Source organism: Oncorhynchus mykiss, chromosome 15 (assembly GCF_013265735.2).
Source record: "Oncorhynchus mykiss isolate Arlee chromosome 15, USDA_OmykA_1.1, whole genome shotgun sequence".
In the NCBI taxonomy this organism is placed as follows: domain Eukaryota; kingdom Metazoa; phylum Chordata; class Actinopteri; order Salmoniformes; family Salmonidae; genus Oncorhynchus; species Oncorhynchus mykiss.
This window is the reverse complement of record NC_048579.1, coordinates 50,556,254-50,578,676: the sequence shown is the minus strand read 5'-3', so window position 1 is coordinate 50,578,676 and position 22,423 is coordinate 50,556,254. Positions and strand designations below refer to the sequence as shown.

General features: G+C 43.7%; 1 protein-coding gene across 1 annotated transcript; it reads right to left on the bottom strand.

The window, feature by feature from the left end:
* Positions 1–1,091: 1,091 nt before the first annotated feature.
* Positions 1,092–17,662, bottom strand: LOC110490256 (leucine-rich repeat neuronal protein 3). The gene is made up of 2 exons (XM_021563542.2): positions 17,346–17,662; positions 1,092–5,100 (listed from the first exon to the last, which is right to left on the bottom strand). The coding sequence occupies exon 2, from the start codon at positions 4,705–4,707 to the stop codon at positions 2,587–2,589; it is 2,121 nt and encodes a 706-aa protein (XP_021419217.2). The 5' UTR covers positions 4,708–5,100; positions 17,346–17,662; the 3' UTR covers positions 1,092–2,586.
* Between the last annotated feature and the right edge of the window lie 4,761 nt (positions 17,663–22,423).

Genomic DNA, 22,423 nt, shown 5'->3' with positions numbered 1-22,423 from the left:
TCGACAGAGAGAGAGAGAAAGAAAGAGAGAGAGAGAGAGAGAGAGAGAGAGAGAGAGGGAGAGAGGTGTAGACAGAGGGGAGAAATGAATTTGTGGATAAGTCTTGAGTCTGTTCATCCAAGGATGTAATCAAATCATGGGTTCGTGATAAAAAAGAACAATACCCCATGAGCTGTTTGTTCTTCTAAGAACACACTGTTCTCCTTGTGGGCACATAGAGCACACATATTTTAGCCACAGTAGCACCTCATGATGTCTCCAGGGTAAAGATATCACAAGTAGTGTGTGTATGTGTATGTTTGTGTGTGTACCTTGCGTGCATGTATGCAGTCTGTGTGTGCCTCTGTGTGCGTCAGACGGGGGCAGACTGTCAAGGTTCAGCTCAGTCTGACCTGAGCCACTACCTGAGCGGAGGGGCTCTGGACATAGGGCTCTAAAAGCCCTGTCCATGGTGCTGAAGGCTGCAGTGATGTATGAGGCGGGTCCTGTCTGATAAATCCTCCATGTCACTCTGCCCCTGACAAACATTCATCATGTCATGGTATTTTTATGTTTGGGACTCCAGCATCGGATCCTTAATGAAACAAATATAATGCGATTTCCCCGATTTCGACTGCTTTGGACCGAGATTTAACCGGCAGACTTCCCTTGCAGAGCGTTGTCATTGGGACATTATGTATTTCCGCTCTGGTTCTCTACATGACTGTGTTACTGACCTTGCTGGGCTTTTTCAGATCACGGACCTCTGTCTAAAGAATGAACATGTTCCTAATGAGCCAGTTAATGAGGCTGTATTAGGGTGTATCTGGGAATAACAATGTAGGCTCAAATACATACACAAACTCATATAATACAGTATATTCACATTGTGTTAAAACAGGCTTTTTTTGCTCTAATATGAAATGCTGTGTGATCATTATCAAGGTTTCCTGGCAATATAAAGGTCAGGAACACAAAAGGTTGCAGGAAATGTCACATCACAAGGCTGTATAGTGTTTTCATCAAGTCCACTGTGATGATTATCATGTTGAGTGATAATACAATTCTTTCAGCACTCTGAAGAAAAGGGAGAGGCGGAAGTAACCCTATGATTGCAAAGAAACGTTGACGTTTATTATTATTTTTCTCAGCACAGATTCTTATCTCAGTCCCAGCTGTGCCCAGATATCACAGACAGTACAGTCAATATAAAAATGGCTTTAATAATTTTACACCCAAAGCAAGAACACAACGTTTTTAAAATGTTTATATGCCAAAAATACTAAGAATGTATTTTCACTAAAAGTACTTGAGATTAGCTTGTGAGTCTGAAGATATGACATGGCCTTGTTGTTATTTCTCTGCAGTAGTTCTTATGTACTTCCTGTGTACTTCCTGTGTACTTCTTGTAGTAGGCACTTACCGGGGCATAACAACCCACTGAGCACTGACGTCAGTTCAACGTCTAGTTTTGATTTTCATTTGGTTGAGTAATCAACTAATGTGAATTAAATGGGAAATCAACAAAAAATTGTTTTAGGTTCAAAATTGGGGGGGGGGGGGGGGGAAAGACAAAATACCTGTTGATGCCATTTTTCAAATCCAATCAGTTTTCCATGTTGAGTCAACGTCATCACATGACATTTTTTGTTGTTGTTGAAATTAAGTGGAAACAATGTTGATTTAACCAGTTTTTGCCCAGCGGGAAACCACTGTTCGTCATTCCTCTCTAGGAGATGTCAGGACAGACAACAACATTCAGACCATGAACTCACCATCAACTCAACGTCTGCCTCGTCACAATTCCTTAAATTCTTCTGCAAACACTTGCAAACAACCCTTTCTTATAAATGCCCTCTCTATATACTGTACCCATACGCAGTATCATTGTATTTAGCATGATGATGTTGTTATTATGAGAGTGATTTGTTTCTGCCATTATTAATATCACACCAGTTTACTGTCCAGATATTACACCAGAGGATTTATGTTTACATTAGCGGATAGAATATATAACAATTTATCCATGAAAAAAACACAAATCCTCTCTTTCTAAATAGAAAAAAGGGTATATTCATCAAATGTTTTACACCATAGTCATTATTATCATCGTCTATTCTACTACATAGTTCCTCCGCTATAGACAGTTGTCATCTCTAGCTCGCCTATGGATGTTATACAGCACAGACGCTATTGCTTGGGGACCGCCAGGAGAGAACACACTTAGCAGTCAATTACAAGAGAGAGAGAGAACACCATCGTCCTCATCTTCTCTTCCTCTATCTGTACTCTGTGAAGAACCCAGGGATGTCGAAACTGTGTGTTTTAGCTGGGAAAACGATCTCCCTGGTGGTGTTAGCTTGATAAAGCAATTGTTATAAAGCCGCCACGTCAGACACTATGTTGTAACCGAGAGAGTGGTCTGTCTCCCTCCTACCGCTTACTCCTCAATTCAACGATGGTGTATATTTTCCCAGAATGTCAGAGTCAAAAGCTTAAAGGATGCAGATGCACATTTTAAAACAGTTTACTGCAGGCTTCTCCTTTTTATACACCTTGTCCATTCTTTGCGGTTGTGTGGTAAAGCTCCACGGGGGGTATAGTTCTTTATAAGGCATTGTCAGATACATTTATGACTGTGGGTTTCACTTCCACCGCGGTTGGCAGTCCTTTCCCTGAGACCCACAGCCTCGTAAAAGGAGAGTGCAGGCCAGACACCGGCGTCAGGGACACCTTGGAGCGGCATTTCCTTAAATCCCCACAAAGGTGGTGGTTCCTCAGAGACACATAAATAAGCAGACAGGCCACTGAAATCACGGCGAGAAGCACACCAAAGACAGCGATTACTGCCGCGTGCCACTTTTCAGTGTCCTTGGCCGCCAGCTCTAATCCCTTTGTGGTGACATTGACACATTTGGTGTCGTGTTTGTAGAGGATGCCGCGGATGTCCACGCACACCTTATACTGGGTGGCGGGAGTCAGATGTGTGAGATTGTACACTTTCACATCAGACGGTACGCGTGCAGTGAACGCCATGGTCGGGCGGTTGGGGTCGGAAGCCGTGTACCACTTTATGTTAGGAGCCAGACCGCCATGGGCGGCTTTCCAGGCCACCAGGACCGAGTTGGTCTGCACTGATTTGATGTTGACATCCAAAGAGCCGTTGGCAGGTCGGGGGAAGTATCCATCCACCTCCACAGAGACTGACTTCAGGTCTGCGCCGACTAGATTGTGGGCAACACAGGTGTACAGTCCAGCCTCGTTCTCTGTTACGTCGTAGATGTCAAATGTTCCTTCTGGGTGCATGTAGTACTTATCTGAAACGGTATTGGGCAGGACCCTGGTACCAGAAGGCGTGATCCAGTAGATGTCCGGTTCGGGTTCGGCAAAAGCCCGGCAGTGGAGCGACACAGAAGTCCCGTTGTCAACGCTAACGTGCCCGGGCATGCTTTCAGGGGAGATGAGAGGCAGACAGATCTCTGTCATCTCCCTGAAGTGGACCTGCCGCACGTGCTGGCCCTCGTACTCGGGAGGCTCCACACAGAAGAGAGAATCCGGTTCCATGAAGCGTATGTTGGTCTTGTTCATGTTCATCCAGCGGACCACACAGTCGCAGCGGATGGGGTTGCTGTGCATGCTCACCTCCCGCAGGTTGGGGAGGGACTCCACAGTAATCCTGTGTAGGGCGCTAAGCGCGTTCCCATTCAGCATCAACGTCTCCAGCCTAGGCAGTTTGTAGAAAGCATTGGGGTGGATGTAGGAGAGCTTGGGATTGTTGGTGGCCTCGATCTTAGTCAGTTCGGGGAGGTTGTTTAGGGCGAAGCTGTCGATAGAGACCAGTTCCGGCATGCTGTTAATTCCCAGCTCTTTGAGGTGGAGCATGTCTGCAAAATCTCCCCTCTGTATCCTCCCGATGGGATTCTTGTTAAGATCCAGAAACTTGAGGTTCTTTAAGTTCCGCAGAGCTGCGTGGGGAACTTCGGGAAAGGTGTTGTCGTAGAACGAGATGCTCTCCAAGTTGTCGAGGCCAGATAGAGCGCCGTCGGGTAACTGCGATAGGTTCATCCTGGTCAGAACTAGACTTCTGAGATTACGAAGGGGCTTGAAGTTCATGTCTTGAACGGAGGTTATCGGATTCTCCCCAATCATGAGTATTTCCAGATTGGGCATGGTGTCGAACCACTCACTACTCATCGTCTGCAGCTTGTTGGAGTTGAGGTGGAGCCGGAGGAGATTGTGGAGGCCCTGGAACGCTGTGGGGGAGATGGATGAGATCAGGTTGTGGTTCATGTAAAGCTCCTGAAGGTTGGCCAGCTCTGCCAGGCAGCTATCTGGGAGCTGGCGTATCCAGTTCTCCTCCATGTGTAAGGACAGCAGCTGAGGCAGCCGCCCGAGGTGGATGTCACTCATTGAAGATAAGTTGTTTTGCGACAAGTCAATCTCTGTGATGTTGGCCAGGTAATTCAAAGGTTTCTCAATCTTTGCAATGTTGTTGGTCTGCAGCAATAGCACTTGTGTGTCCGTTGGTAATCTCCCAGGCAGAGTGAAAAGTCCCAAGTCATTACAGTCAACAATTGGGGCCTCCATGTAGACGGAGCTGGGAGAGAACCAGGGTCTGATTTCACACACACATAGCTGAGGGCAATCGACTCTCTCCTCAGAGGCCAGAACAAAGGCAGTCATGGCAAGGCCCACGAAGAAACGATCCACAAATGACACGTCCTTCATATTGGCCCGATTCCCTCCAGTAAGTAATTGGTCTTTGTAGATTAAGTGGTCTGAGCTGTTAACTTCACAAATAATTAATCATTTGTTGCTGTTGCTATAGCGACTCACTACCCCCCACTGGTAGGGAGGGTATCCCAGGGGGCTTTTGTTTTGTTGTAGTTGTGCTGGTGTGGCCGCTCAATTTTCCCTCCTGGGCATACGGGTTGGGGTCAAAACTTTGGTTGTGCAGGCCCAAGTAGATGACGATGAACATATACCTCAGGAAGCTACGGTCCTGCTAAGCACATCTGGGTTAGCCTCCATTAACGCTCTGCTTTCTTTTGAAGATGAATCACATCCATCTCTCGACGTCGTTACTAGCTCCCAGCATTGTTTAAATGAGTCCATTCCCACCTGTAAAAGAAGAGGGGGAGAAAAACTGTAAATACCATGACAGAAAACCTGGGTTCATTATACAAAAGGGGATTTAGGCACATTGACATTTGTTATAGAGGCACATGGATGTGTGTTGACATTTACATTGCACGGCCCTTCAAGACACATCAGCATGGATTTAGATCTGCTTGACCTATTGCATGTCATTTGGGGTCAGTTCTGTGCCCTCCTGATATAGCATTAAAGGATACATTTAGGAGGATTGAGTGCCTTTAGAGTTAAAGCAGGAAGTCTTTATTCAATTCTTAAATGGCAGGTTGCATAGGCTTAGCGGGATACTTCAGGATTTTGGCAATGTGGCCCTTTATCAAGAGTCAGATGAACTCATGGATACCATTTTTATGTCTGTTTGCATTTTTTGTTTTTATTCTAACTACCAGTGATGTTTTTGCCTTTAGGCCTGGCTCGCAGTCTGCGTTCCAATTCATCCAAAAGGTGTACAATGGGGTTGAGGTCAGGCTCTGTGGGCTCTGTGCAGGCCAGTCAAGTTCTTCCACACCAATCTCTATAAACCATTTCTGTATATGGACCTCACTTTGTACATGGGAGCGTTGTCATGCTGAAAGAGGAAAGGGCCTTCCCCAAACTGTTGCCACAAAGTTGGAAGCACAGAATCCTCTAAAATGTCATTGTATGTTGTAGCGTTAAGATTTCCCTTCACTGGAACTAAGGGGCTTAGCGCGAACCATGAAAAACAGCCCAGACCAGTATTCCTCCTCCACCAAACATTACAGTTGGCACTATGCATTGGGGAAGGTAGCGTTCTCCTGGCATCTGCCAAACCCATATTTGTCCACTGGACTGCCAGATTGTGAAGCGTGATTCATCACTCCAAGAGAACATGTTTCCACTGCTCCAGAGTCTATCTTCGATCTTAGGCTTGTGCGCGGCTGCTCAGCCATGGAAACCCATTTCATGAAGCTCCAGCGGCAGTTTGTAACTCAGTAGTGAGTGTTGTGCTTCAGCACTCAGTGGTCCCGTTCTGTGAGCTTGTGTGGCCTACCACTTCGCTGCTGAGCCGTTGTTGCTCCTAGAAGTCTTCACTTCACAATAACAGCACTTACAGTTGACAAGGGCAGCTCTAGCATGGCAGAAATTTGACGAACTGACTTGTTGGAAAGGTGGCATCCTATAACAGTACCACGTTGAAAGTCACTGAACTCTTCAGTAAGGTCATTCTACTGCCAATGTTTGTCTATGGAGATTGTATGTCCGTGTGCTCGATTTTATACACCTGTCAGCAACGGATGTGTCTGAAATTGCCGAATCCACTAATTTGAAGGGGTGTCCACATACTTTTCTATACATAATGTTTATCACTAGGGAAAATACGGATGGGAAAAACATGAAGCAAATTAAGTAAAAAGTACCTCTTTCATTTATAAGTACTCATGAACACTTCACGCAATGAAAATGAATATTTATCAGCATGCACTTTCACAAAATATTGCTGCGTTTCTGTGTATTGTTTCCTCTCTTTGCTTCCCTCTCTACAGTTAGGCTGCTGCTCTTTGTCATTTGTCATACATAAACACTTTTTACTGAACAACTGGGTTTGATGGGGCTTGTCATAACCTGGGCTGCAGAGCAACAAAACGCCAGACAGAGCCACAAGACGGAGAGAAGAAAAAGGGAAAGGGAGAAAGAGAGAAATATAGGGGGAACGAGAGAGAGAGAGAGAGAGAGGAAGGGTGCACTGCACCAGAGACATTCCATCATCCTCATTTCTGTTTCCACCCCAGTGCTCCGAGACTACGATGGAGATGAGCAAGTCCGAACGGTGCTACAAAAACACCGCAGTCAGCCACGATGGCAAAATACTGCCCACTGTTGGAGTGTGTGGCTGAGAATGTGGTTTTCGATGAGGTAGGACGAGGGGTGAGGGTGGAAGAGCGGCGAGAGAAGGTGGGGGGCACCTGGCACTTTAATAAGTGGTATACCCAGAGCACTCTGAAAAACATGGTTACCCTCGCTTTCCCTCGGGAAGCAATGACTCTCATTGTATAGCTCTGCGCTAAATCTTCACTTCCAACTGTAATGTTCTTCTATGGTGTTTTTGGGTTCTCACCCCCTGTTTCCTCTTATCCCTGTGTTTACTAATCACAATTAGAGGCACCTTAATGTGTCTGGGCTAAGCGTTACTGCATCCATCGCATGTTCCATCACAGCGGGTAGCCATTGTTGGATCCCTTAGGGTCTGCTGCGTTGTTATACTGTTAGTCACCCGCCTTGCCTGCTAATTGGCTAAATAAGACATTCATTGGATATGACTTCCATTGGGTGATCAATATCTTTGCGAGTCAACCGGGCCCCTTCACAGCAGCCACAAAATGGAGGCTTTGAACATACAGTCAGATTGAGGAATCTGGGGGTCTGTAAAAAAAAAAAAAAAGAAGGAGCTGCCACACCATACATTCAATGGAACATTTACTTTCTTCCTGGATTCCTTCAGATTTGGCGCGGTGATATGGCATCCGGATGTTGGAACGGTTAGCAAGGTAGCCTAAAGTGCTGAGGTGTTGATTGTACAGCAGAACAAAGCACTGTGTTCATGTCCATTTTAGCGTCAGTTCTTTAAAATCCCTCCTACACATGAAATGTAGCCTATTGTATGATTATTTTGAGGTTAGAGGTGGATTCAAATGGTGTGGTGGGCCTGGATAACACAACAGCGTTTGCTCAGTACTTACTCATGTTTGAGTAAATTGGAGTTATGATAATCGCAACTTGATTCATGAAAATGGAAGCTTTGCCCTACAATTTATTCCTGGTTGTGTTCACACCATGCATAATATTTTCTTAGCCTCTCCCATTGTGTAATGACAAGAGGGCTAGAACTATTCCACACACTGCAGCGCTGTTGCTTTTCCCTCCACACATAATCATAAATAATACAGGTGTTTAGCCTTCACTTTTGGACAAGGCTAAACTTCCCGAGTACCAGTGCTTTAGGGAAGTCAGATGTTCTATTGTATGAGTGTGCATCGAGCGTCCTATTTAATAAATGAATTGAAACATCACACAGAATGTTGAGAGACTGGTGTTATTGGTGATGTGCTCTTTTGCGATACTGTTCAATCAACAATAAGCTTCGAAATGTTCAGACATCCCTTCTAAACTGAACCTAATTCAACGCCCGTGCTCTCTCTGCTTTTATGCTGATGGTGACCCCTTTCATGTTAGAAACAAAATACCTGAATTACTTCAACTTTATGTCTGTAACTTAATAATGTTAAGTAAGTCCACTTACTAATGTTTAATTCATGACCCAACGGTGAGGAGAATGTCTCCGTGCTCTGCTGCTCTACTGTTCAACAGAACATTAAGAGACATTCGTCTGGGGACAGAGAAATGGGGAATTGGAGGTGACACCGACAGCACCTTCAAGCCAGGCTACAGTATTTTAAACGTTTAGGACAATGCCTGCTTCATAAGAAAATGGTGTAAAAGAGATGACGATACGAAATCGCTAGGTTTAAATAGCCCATTCAGCGGTGTTCAGTCTCCTAGCCTTATAATCCAAACGTGAGAAAGTGGACATGTTGGAAATACTACCCCACGCACCGTGTAAGGGAAGAATATCCTCTAGCACCTGTAAACTACACACTACACACAGCCTGCAACAGCGTGTGTGGCAAAAGGCTCGTACACTTAACTACTGTCCGTAGACCAGAATTCAAGTGTTTACAGCACTTGAACTAACATGTCAGTGTGAAATCAGGTCAAGTTGGTTTTCCCCCCTTTCAATACAGAATTCATTTCCCCCACAATATACTGTTCAATTACCAGTAGTTAACAGGAAGAAATAGGGAAAATAGTAAAAAAAATTTAAAAAAATTACTGCCAGGGTCTCAATACCTTCACATTAACCTCCAGTGACCTGAGGAAGTCGTAGTGGCATTAAACACCTTAGCCCAAGACAGATGAGGGAATCAGCCTTAACCCATTTAAGCTGAGGTGAAAACAAGAGTTCCAAGGAACAAAGAGGGGAGGAGGGAAAACTGGAGCTTGTTTGGTGTTAAGTGGCAATAACTTGCATAACGCCTCGCGGTTCTCAGACAAAGAGGAATGCGGTTAATACCGAAGCCAAATGGAATTATAAGACGGATGCTCCTAATCAGAGTCCTGATGCAGTGCAGCATCAACAGAACGACACTGCGAAGGGAGAAATAGACATCTGGATTTGTCGCTACTGCTTCCAATGTGTCCAGGCCAGTGTCCTATGTACTAAAACGTTTCATTTGGCTCTTCGCTACGGCATTTTGGATTTGAGAACAAATGTTTTATATGAGGTGACAGTACAGAATGTCACTTTTAATTTGAAATGAAGGCACTCTATGTATCTAATCCACAAATGGGTACCAAATACTAAACTTTTGACTAAAGGTAATACACTATAAATGCATTTGTCCAAATATTTATGACGCCTTCAAACGAGTGGACTAGATACATATCTAGTCGCTAGGGCTGCTGAATCAACTGCACCTACCAACAACAGCGTGAAACTTATACAAAAAATAGGAACGCAAGGCTTTGTCGTTGTAGTTTTTTACAGAGATGTTTGGGGATCGACTAGGAATGCCTTGTCACTGCCATACACCGTGCCGAGAGACAATAGTTTCTTCTCCTTAATGAGTATGGATCAGAGTACATCCCCAATGATTTCTAGAACACCAACACATTCCAACTGTTCCGATTGGTCCTAGAAAGCAGCATTTTGAAAATTCTTAATTGGCTTTGATACTCTGATTGGTTTAGAGATGACCCAATAACTGATGACTTTGTTTTGTACAACACCCCTCGTTTTCTCATTACCCCAAACGACTTCAACGATGGCAGTCTCAGACCGAGGTACGTAGTGAACATAGAGAAGCGGAAGAATTCCGTCCGGACTCTGTGACGGTAACTCAGCCATGCCGCTGTGGCTCAGCTCATCCTCAAGCAGCCAGCCTGCACTGTTAGTTTTGTGGCTAACTGCTTGTTTTAAGTGAAACCCTAGTCTGGGGAGGTCGGCTGGGGTCAAGTGGAGATGAGGGGGGATCTGGAGAGGATTACTTTTGAACATGTACCTGCCACTTGTTTATGCCAATGTATTTATTAGTATGGAGGTGGAACGGGGATGTTGCGTTAGATTAACAAAATGTTGATCAAATGGATATTTCTCAACAGCATTAGAAACGTGGTCAAATTAGGCTGGGATCAAAAGGTGAGGAATATAAGAGATCATTACGTTGGCAGTGTGCAGTCGCTAGTTGATATGATGTAAGAAACGAAAGGTACTGTGTTATGTATGAAATAAACATTACATTCTGTTCTGATCATGGGTTAGAAAAACTCCTGGGATGTACAGTAGATTCCCAAAATGAAACAGTGGATGTACTGCATCTATCGTAGGTGTTGAAAGGGAACATATTGGCCCTCAGGGATGTGATTATGTAGCCTATACCATTTAGCCGGTAACAAGGAAGTATGATATCTGCTGAAAGGTAGACATTACCCTGGCAGGGCTAAAACTGTTTCCCCGACATAAAGGTCATACGTAACTGGAAAGTAGGGCAGCAGAGGAATTGCCTCCTTTTTGCAGGAGAAATGGCCTGTGTATTTAAGAAATGGTTCACAGGAATTCTGATCCATTGGTTATAATCCTCAAAGGCTCTCTCTTCACCCCTCCTCCCTCTCTCTCTCTCTTCCTCTCCCGCTCTCTCCCTCTAATATCTCCCTTCCCTTCTCTCTTCTCATCCTACTCTCTCTCTTCCCCCCTCCTCCCTCTCTCTCTCTTCCTCTCCCGCTCTCTCCCTCTAATATCTCCCTTCCCTTCTCTCTTCTCATCCTACTCTCTCTCTTCACCCCTCCTCCCTCTCTCTCTCTTCCTCTCCCGCTCTCTCCCTCTAATATCTCCCTTCCCTTCTCTCTTCTCATCCTACTCTCTCTCTTCACCCCTCCTCCCTCTCTCTCTCTTCCTCTCCCGCTCTCTCCCTCTAATTTCTCCCTTCCCTTCTCTCTTCTCATCCTACTCTCTCTCTTCACCCCTCCTCCCTCTCTCTCTCTTCCTCTCCCGCTCTCTCCCTCTAATATCTCCCTTCCCTTCTCTCTTCTCATCCTACTCTCTCTCTTCACCCCTCCTCCCTCTCTCTCTCTTCCTCTCCCGCTCTCTCCCTCTAATTTCTCCCTTCCCTTCTCTCTTCTCATCCTACTCTCTCTCTTCACCCCTCCTCCCTCTCTCTCTCTCTTCCTCTCCCGCTCTCTCCCTCTAATATCTCCCTTCCCTTCTCTCTTCTCATCCTACTCTCTCTCTTCTCCCCTCCTCCCTCTCTCTCTCTTCCTCTCCGCGCTCGCTCTCTCTAATATCTCCCTTCCCTTCTCTCTTCTCATCCTACTCTCTCTCTCTCTCTCTCTCTCTCTCTCTCTCTCTCTCTCTCTCTCTCTCTCTCTCATTTCCTTCTCTCTTCTCATCCTGCTTTCTCTCATTCTTCTCTTCCCCAAATGAAACCACCATAGTGGGTTCCTCTCCTCTCCACCTCCACTCCTCCCCTCTTCTCCATTCAACCCATTAGCATCACTATCTCCAATAGAGGAAAGGCACTGTGTCTCCCTGACCTGCCTGTTTGACCGCCTGATTCCCTCCCAGTCTCCATGCCTGTCTGCCTGGCTGGCTATGTGCTGCATGGATAAGCGCATTGGTGGGTGGCTTTGTGAGCTTCCTGTCCCTTCCCCTGCCCTTCACCTCATTGATTTGCCATTACACTTTTTTTCTAAGGTCAGGGGAGAGTCCATTAAATGCTGGCTACTATGCAGTGTGTGTGCATAATTACGTTTTGTGTGGTGGTGTGAAAAGGGGAAAATGTTTCCCTTTACACCTGCTCTTGCATGGCCGCAAATCAGCAGCGAGTTAACAGTTAATGTGGAATCAATGTTCCAAATTAACCACAGGACACCCCAGGTCTGAGCTCAGCCTAGCTCAGCCGCGTGCCTCTCTTGCTCTACAGCCAGTGCCCTTGGGCTGAGTAAGGGAGAAACAGAGAGCACACACACAAAAATCACATGCACACAAACATTCGCCTACAGGCAACTACAGACCACACACAAACGGACACATGCATGCCAAGGCACACACACACACACACATGCACGTGTATAAGCACATGTGCACAGGGAAGTTAGCCCATCTGAATGACAGAATAAGGCATCCTTTTATAATCGCGCTAAGTCAGACATTGATAAGGTGAAAAACATGGTGAACACTTATTTATCTCCCTAATGAAATCGAATGCTACCATGCTGTGCTGTCATGTGTTGCTGCCTTGCTATGTTTTTGTCTTAGGTCTTGTGTTGTCTGTCTTGTTGTGATGTGTGTTTTGTCCTATATATATATATATATTTTTTTTTTTTTTTTTTTTTAATTTTTTTTTTTTTTATCCCAGCCCCCATCCCAGCAGGAGGCCTTTTGGTAGGCCGTCATTGTAAATAAGAATTTGTTCTTAACTGACTTGCCTAGTTGAATAAAGGTCACTCATCTAAATAATTATCCTTGCAGTTGTTAACCAGAATGAAAGGAGGCAGCGATATCACTCCAAGCCGGGAGGAAATTGAATCTGCAGGTGCAAATGTGGCATGTTTCCTCCCTTGGAGATAGATGCAAGATGGTCAAGAGGCCACAAGCCTGCAGGGACGAGGTTTCCTTCAGCAGACAGAATCAATCTTTACACGCCACTGAAACGCATTTCATTTCAGCTCGGCCTTCTTCACTATGGCTCTGGTTATTCTAAGGTACCTATTGTTTCCATTCGCCCGGGCTCCGAACAGGCCTGCGTAGGCACCTAGAAATGCAAGATGGTTTGCGATATCAGGTCTGAATTGGCTCGCTAGAGGTCTGTCTTTACTGATGTTGTCTAGTAACCGTGCACATTCCCTGCCCTCCGTATGCATTTGGACAGTCAAGCTTAAATTACAAATGTATATAGTCCAGCATGTTGGATTTGAAATCAAATGCTTTGATATGAGGCGACAGTATAGAATGTCACATTTTAATTTTAGGGTACGTTTATACATATCTGTTATACCATTTACAAATGAAAGCGCTTTATGTTTTTAGTTAGTAACTGAATGGTGAATGATGACCGGAGTCATTTTCTTTCCAAGTGAGTAGATAAGACGTTTCTGAACACTTCTTACCGAATCACGATAAATCCATGATTTTGAAAAATGATGAATGAATCATTAATAAAGATGATTGAGATGCCATTCAGAGGCTACAACAAAACCCTCTGACCTCTCACCGTTATCAATAACAGAGGAGGTTAGCATTTTTGGGGGGGGGGGGTATGATCTTTAGTCATGATTTTGCGTGTATGAGCATCATTAGTCATGATTCCTTCATGATTATCTAGAATCATGGTAGCATCCACATTAATGTAGAAGTGTTCAAGAACATCTATTTTTATTTACAATAAAATGTACTCCAAAATGACACAATACATTCACCATTCAGTTCCTATTGGGCAAAACAAACAACCAAAACGAACTGCAAATGCAACCAACACGTTTGTAGAGGCGCAACTTTTGGCTATTGGTTATTGTGAGTGAATGGACCCGTAAATGATTGACTTGTGTCCGCAACAATATCTCAGGTGAATAGGACATGCATAGTTTCAATACCATAAACTTGATGTACGTAGCATGCAATGACCAACACAACATGGGACCAAATACTGAAACCGTTGACAAATGTAATACACTTTAACTGAATTTTTCCAAATACTTATGACTTCTTCAAACGGGGGAGGGGGGGGGGGGGGGGACTAGATACATAAAGTTATTTCATTTCTTAATACTTATTATTTATGAAAATACCCTCAAATAATTCTGTACATTTGGTCCGATAGCCTCATATGAAACATTTAAATCACAAATCCAACATGCTGGAGTTCAGCGCCAAATGTAAACTATTAGCTTCACTGTCCCAAGTACATACCCAGGGGAGTGTGTGTCAGTGTGTTTCTGCGTGCGTGTGTACGTGTGCATGCATGTCCACTGTACGCGTGTGTGTGTGTGTGTGTGTGTGTGTGTGTCTGCGTGCGTGTGTAAGTCTATGATGCATGTGTCTGCGTCTCCGTAAATCCATCACTCCGTCTGGGTAGCTCACGATTGCGCGTCTGCCTGGGTCTCAGTGGTATCGTGTCACTCCTAAGCAATAGCTTCTCATTAGTGTATCCAGGGCTACACATATTAATCTTGAATATTACGGAACACATCGACAGCACAGCAGCAATCCTCAGATGTCTCTCCTCGATTTGAAAAGGCTATTTGCATAGGTCCCTCTTATCATGTTCCCTCTCTGATTAAAATCTATTTTCCCTGAGACTTTAGGAGTTACCTTTCAACGGATGAAAGGGTCTCGCTACATTTCAACAACCTTTTCAGACGGGATTAGAACATCTTAAATGTCATTGATCCAGGTAAACAACAACACTTTGATTTTGAATTTATACTTGCTTCTCTTAATGTGTGCCCAACCCAAATCTGTTTGTAAACAGAAGGCTGTCAGCTATGTTGGGCTGTTGCTATACGTGTGTGCTTGAATGCTCTGAACTCTTCCCCTCTAGCTGTCTGTCTGCACCACTGTTTCCATGCTGTGTATTCAGGTATCAAAATCAAACCAGGGGCTTCTTGTAATACATCATTATGCAACTAACAAGTCGTAAGGCGCAGTGTATTTTGACATTGAGTATAGGACTGAGAGTTAAACCCACACATCTTTGCTCCTCTTCATAGATAGATAGCCTAGAAAATTGCACTCAGGGTACATGTAAATTCTCCTCTAAATACATACACCCACACGCTGGCACACTTCACTGTATTAGGCTACTGTATGAGAGAAACCTATTTAAATCCGGTTTCATATAGGCCCAATGTAATGTAGCCTTAACTTGATCCATAGACCTGTTAACACTGTACTCTGCTGCAAGAGTTGTTGGGAAAAATAGAGTTGTTGGGGGAAAAAAGAGTTGTTGGGGAAAAAAAGAGTTGTTGGGGAAAAAAATAGTTGTTGGGGAAAAAAAGAGTTGTTGGGGAAAAAAAGAGTTGTTGGGGAAAAAAAGAGTTGTTGGGGGAAAAAAAGCAATGATGTATTTTGAACTAAATTAAATCACCATTTGACTTGAGGATTTTTATTCCCACCTGAGAGGGAGAAGTAATTATATGTATGCGACTCTTAAAATCCCAGGCTAAACACATAGCATTACAGATGAACTCAGTAAAGGGAATAGGAATACTCATTTAAAGAGAAGGGGATTATAGATGGGTTGGCTGACAACGTCACAAAAATAATGTGCACGCATTCGACGTGGACGAAGGAGCGTTTTGTTATGATTCTTACTGGTCAGAAAGCTACCAACAATGACAAGAACCTACCATGTGGGGAATTGTACGTGGCTCGTTTCAGCTCGTTGTATCTTGTTATTGATACCATGTCTTGTTTTGAGGTGTTTTGACTGATGTCATGTCTATGCTAATATGGCAAAGCTTCTGCAAAAAAAAAAAAAAAAAAAAAAACTGTGATGATGAATTTGAGAGACAACAAGTGCTCACTGTACAAATGCATTTATGTTTCCAATGAACATTTGGAGACTAAATGTAGTTTAAATGTTGTTAATTAACAGTCTAAGCCAACCCCGTCTGGTTTGCCCCATGTTGCTAAACAACCAACCCATCTATAAACTTACACAGAGCTCTGATGACAACATCAAAATGTAAGGTCAACAGTACTGTATGCATTGTACAGTAGACCAGTCTACATATGAATTGTGTTACACGGAGACCGGCTACTGTGCTAATACTCTGCTACACAGAGCGATAGGATGTGGTGGCCTTGGATAGGCGTGCCAGGCACACTGTTTGGTCTGCCATTTTCCCACCACAGGATGAAGATGGTCTCCATCAGAGGCCAATTACAATGCTACAATGGTGGTTAGGTTTCATGGTGAGCATTGAGCAATGCTATATCATTTCATATTGAATAGCTGTTGGTTTGGCTTCTGTCTGGAAGAGGGGGGTTCTGGACCCACTGTGCCAATGTTCAGTATAAACTCCATTGATGTTCAGAAGCACCAAGGTAGACTGACTCACTGATCCAGCAACAGGGTAAACACTGTCAATGGACAACTGTGCCTCATATATAGGAGACATTATAGTAAACCTTACATGTTGACCTCTCATTGGAATATTCCATGAGTGTTGGAGAGGTTATCGTTTGGAGAGAGAGAGAGAGAGAGAGAGAGAGAGAGAGAGAGAGAGAGAGAGAGAGAGAGAAACGCCCCAATGCAGTTAAGGGATTAGAGACTCGCTGCTTCTCTCTCTAATTCCTGCAAGGTGTAGGTCAGGCTCCGCAGATATGTGGTTAAGTGATTGTGTTCAATGTGGACTATGCTCTGCAGCTTAGATGTCTCGCCGTGACAGGGGTAATTACGCAAAAGCTCCGGATGCAACGTGCAGAAATGGTGCTGAAGCGAATGGATCTATCTGATGCACCATGCATCGTGGGAGTGTGTGGGTTTGCGTGTGTGTTGTGTGTGTTGCGTACAGCCCCGGGATAGGCCTATTAGTTATTTCGTGGCAGGTAGCTACTGAGAACGAGTTATCTTTGATAGCAACAGGATGATTCAACGGAGAGCAAAGCGAGAGGGGAGGGAGAGTTTGCCACCATTCTGAGGGTTTCTAGACGTGCCTTGTGTGCGCGCTCTCTAAATGCATCAGCAACAGGACGCACATCATAGCATAAATATACGCACAAATCCACCTGCTTCACATATACATATATATATATTCGACGTCGTATCTTTTTGGTGTGAATTCATTCATATTCCATTTCCATTATAAAGCACATTCTGCATAGTTGCGCAAAAGCTTTCCTGCGTCTGAAGGTTCGAGAACAATCAGTAGTAGCCTTCCAAGCTATCATGCTTGTCCGATTGTTACATTTGCAGTAAAACATAACGGTAACCATTTTGATACATACTATTTTATATAGCTTAGCAACACCTTTCTCGTTATACTATTATTTACTGTGTCGTCAAAGCCTTCCCCAAACCAGATATTTCCCGTTAACTTCTTGGAAATACGTAGTGCAACAGTGGCGATATGGAATACGCTCCACATATCTGCTCTCTAGATGACTGTATACATATTGGAGAAAGGGGGGAACTCACCCGCAGTAGTCATCTTCATCGACCGATATGTATTCCCTATACCCCCATCTAGTGCACTGGTCCAGAGACGGAGGAGAGAAAGCGCGCAACACACACAAGCCTAGACGGCAGCTTCTTATTTTTACGCAGTTGGAGAGACCAGCTCCAGCTTTTCCTTCTTCCCAGTGTTGTTCCCTATCAGAAAACGGAAAGTCCACAAGCAGAGAGAGCTGTTGGGTTGGTAGAAGAGCCTCTATCCCCCGTGTCCTTTTCCACGGTGGTTAACGGCGCATCTCCCCCTCGATCAGCTGTCACAGAGACATGGTGCTTTCTGCTCAACACTCATTAATTTCGGAACAACCCCGGCTCTCAAGAGAACAGCCAATAGCGTCAGAGATCCAGGCACGGCGCTCGCAGCATCCCGCGTCTGGTTGGCTGAATTCACACGTCTGTCCTTTCTTCGACCCTCTCTTCCAGGGAGTCTTGAAGCAATAAGGAGGGAAATGAGATGAGGGTGCAGGAAGAAAATAGATATCTGTACCTATTAGAGCTCGCGCTCGGACTGAGTCCCAGGGGGGTTTGAACACATTGTTCTACAAACGGATGTTCCTGCTGGGTCGGAGAGGTTATCCCTCACCTTGGAGAATGAGATATATCTCGCCTGTCGGAGTCCTGAAGTTCAGAAGCTCCGTTCCTGTGTGGTTTATCAGTGGTTTGGAACAGATAGTCTGGATTCCCACACCCTCTGTGCATCAGGTCCTGGAGACATTTAGGACGTGTTGCTTTCCCTTTTGGTGCCATTTTGTCATAACATGCATTTATTAAGTAGTTATTCCTTGTAATAACTCCTGGGATGAATCACGTAAAACATCATTAAGCTTCTCATAATGAGAAGTTCTCGACTTCTAAAGTGCCCTTACTTTGTCAAGGCTTCAGCGGCCATCACCCCCTAGCTTTCAGAAAGGAGCCAACTCTATTTTCAGGGATGAATGAATTGTGAAGGAAGTTGTCCTTAAGCTGGCTTCGCACTTTTACCACCCATGCTCAGACCTTCAGAGTTGACCCAGGGGACTGCACACACACACACACACACACACACACACACACACACACACACACACACTGACAACAGGGACATAGCTCATAATAAAACTCTCAATGGAGTGAATGGCAGTCATTTTATGTGGTGCATGACTAGTAGGGGAGAATGGGGTAAACTGAGCCAAAGTGTTAGTTGAGCCACCCATTGTTTCTAAACCATACACAAAATGAATCATGTGACCAACTACACTGCCAGTCAAAAGTTTTAGAACACCTACTTATTCAAGGGTTTTTCTTTATATTTACTATTTTCTACATTGCAGAATAATAGTGACGACATCAAAACTATGAAATAACAAATATGTAATCATATTGTAACCATAAAAGTATTAAACAAATCAAAATATATTTTATATTTGAGTTTCTTCAAATAGCCACCCTTTGCCTTGATTACATATTTTCACAGTCTTGGCATTCTCTCAACCAGCATCACCTGGAATGCTTTACCAACAGTCTTGAAGTAGTTCCCACATATGCTGTGCACTTGTTGGCTGCTTTTCCTTCACTCTGCGGTCCGACTCATCCCAAACCATCTCAATGTGGTTGAGGTCAGGGGATTGTGGAGGCCAGGTCATCTGATGCAACACTCCATCACTCTCCTTCTTGGTAAAATAGCCTTTAACCAGCCTGGAGGTGTGTTGGGTCATTGTCCTGTTGAAAATGATAGTCCCAAAAGGTCCAATTTGGACTCCAGAACAAAGGACAAATTTCCACCAGTTTAATGTCCATTGCTTTTGTTCCTTGGCCCAAGCAAGTCTCTTCTTCTTATTGATATCCTTTAGTAGTGGTTTCTTTGCACCAATCCGACCATGAACAGTTGATGTTGAGATGTGTCTGTTACTTGACATATGCAAATTGCATTTTCAAATAGAGGAGAGACATCTGAGGATTGCTGCTGTGCTGTCGATCTATTGGGATGCAATTTCTGAGGCTGGTAACTCTAATGAACGTACACTCTCCAGCAAGGCTAACTCTGGGTTTCCATTCCTGTGGAGGTCCTCATGAGAGACAGTTTCATCATAGAGCTTGATGGTTTTTGCGACTGCACTTGAAGAAACTTTCGAAATTCTTGAAATTGGCCGTATTGACTGACCTTCATCTCCTAATATAATGATGGCCTGTCGTTTCTCTTTGCTTATTTGAGCTGTTCTTGCCATGATATGGACTTGGGCTTTTACTAAATAGGGCTATCTTTTGTATACCCCCCTACCTTATCACAACACAACTGATTGGCTCAAATACATTAAGAAGGAAAGAAATTCCACAAATTAACTTAAGAAGGCACACCTGTTAATTGAAATGCATTCCAGGTGACTACTTCATGAAGCTGGTTGAGAGAATGCCAAGTGTGCAAAGCTGTCATCAAGGCAAAGGGTGGCTATTTGAAGAATCTCAAATATAAAATATATTTTGATTTGTTTAATACTTTTTTGGTTACAATATGATTACATATTTGTTATTTCATAGTTTTGATGTCTTCACTACTATTCTGCGATGTAGAAAAAAACTTGAATAAGTAGGTGTTCTAAAACTTTTGACCGGTAGTGTATTTAGAAAGAGGTCATCATTTCATGGAGCCGGTGAAGGAAAAATCCACATAGAAAAAGTGGTAAGCAAGTTAGGTCCAAAACACAGATTTTTACAAAGTCACATTAATGTATTGTGTTTTAGGTTTTATGATGGTATCTAAACCAAAGTAGATCATTTTAAGATGGTTCTATACATCAGTTGGGGTCCGATGTATACAATACGAGATTCTAAACCTAGCATGAAAGTTCATCATTGCAGTTGTGTGGGCTAATATAGTCAAAATGTTTCCCTTGGGGTAAGGAGAGACAATGGCCACCATACCCTATACAAATGATGATGACATTTAGTCCGTTTTATGCCTAATATGCATAGTATCTTTGCAATGTGTCGTGCATATGAACTCACGATAGTCCATTTTTATTGTTATAGAGCAGACATCATGCACCGTGTATACAAACATAAAACAAGCAGGGGTCGAGGCCCCTTGAGGTTCTTGAAAGAGCAGCCAGGGAAGTGAAAGAAGGGAAGAAGTCCATTCGAGCAGCAGCAAGGGATGAACAAATTGGACTGAATGACAAGAGGTATATTGACAAAAAAAAAGACAACGAACATGTACCTATATGAAAGAGAGGCAATGATAGAGAAGCAGAGGCACAGAAGGTCTTATCTGACGACATGGCGTCTGAGCTTGCTTAACATAATCGCAAATCTCGTGGTCCAGTTTCATGGGCTTCGAATGCAGAGAACTTTGCTATGAACTGGCACTTCGAAACAACGTCCCAGTCCCAGACAACTGGTCAAGCAATGGAAGGGTAAGTGATATTGAACAGAGAGATCTATATTTAAATATAGGCATACATTTAAGATATACAATGTACCACACCCTTGTTCCATGAATTAAACGTTGACCTACCAGCACAATCACCCACTGTCACAGGACACACCCACTTACCCCAAGGCAGCTCAACTTACCCAATATCCGGTGTTAGATGTGCCAAGAGACCAATTTTTTTCGACAAGTTATGTTTTCAAAAATGCTATGTTTACATGAATTCTCATTATTTCCAGGGATACACAACATCCTCAAATATGGGTAGAATTTTTTTTTAGAAGAATACTACATTTCCCTTGACATAGTGATGCTCAATATAAAAAATGGCTCAAAATACCCCACTCTCCCCTACTGCCATGGCGTAAAAAATGTACACAGTGCACAAAACATTAGGAACACCTTCCTAATATTGAGATGCACCCCCTTTTGTCCTCAGAACAGCCTCAATTCGTCGAGACATGGACTCCACAAGGTGTCAAAAGCATTCCACAGGGATGCTGTGAAAAACCCAGCAGCGTTGCAGTTCTTGACACAAACCCGGTGCGCCTGGCACCTACTACCATACCCCGTTCAAAGACACTTAAATCTTTAGTCTTGCCCATTAACCCTCTGAATGGCACACAAACACAATCCATGTGTCAATTGTCTCAAGGCTTAAAAATCCTTCTTTAACCTGTCTCCTCCCCTTCATCTACACTTATTGAAGTGGATTTAACAGGTGACATCAATAAGGGATCATAGCTTTCACCAGGATTCACCTGGTCAGTCTATCTCATGGGTAGAGCAGGTGTTCCTAATATTTTTTACACTCAGTGTGTATCAAAATTAAAAGCTATGAATCGGTTTTCAGGGTGGTACTATGTTAATCATTTTAATGATTTATTCCTTCCCGGACCCTGTTTATGAAGGAATTCTGCGAATATTCTGCAAATGGTGACATTTTAGACATCCCCTTTGCTGGGGAAGAGGGCCTAAAAGTGCAGCAGAGTTTATTGAGTGAATTTCACATACTAAAACGGTTTTACTGGGAACATAACAAAAACTGATCTGCTCATCTGAGCTAAGCAATGGACACCTGTAAACGTGTTAAATGTACAGTCAGACTATTTGTGGTGAACTTTGTATTGTTGTTAACGACTAATTGTAACCAGAATGTTCTACGTTCAAATCCCACTGGGAACTATTTGATCAGTCACTAGTTCACAGGATGGATGTTGTAGTCCTGTGTGGTTAGACTCAATAATGAACAGGTCTAGTTTAAAAACCAGATGGAAACTTTCTCTGCAACGCCCTGTCTTATAGCATTTGCTTCAAGCCCATAGACATGATAAATAACCCAGAAGCTGTCAGTTCTATAGGAATGTCTCTATGCTTCATGGAGACACACCACAGTCTAATTCATCATTAACTCAAAGTCACAGTAAAGCAAACCAACCCCGTGTCACACCTCATAGTAAGTACGGCACAGTGCGGAAATGTGGAAACGTATGAGAAATAACCGATGAGCTGGGCAGCGTCTGGTTTCCTCAGGAAAACGTTTTTGAGCTTGGTGACAGAGTTTGACATTGAGCTACATGCCTACAGCCCGCATGAATCTTGGCTAGAGCACAGTATGAGCTTGCTCAAATAGCAGCAT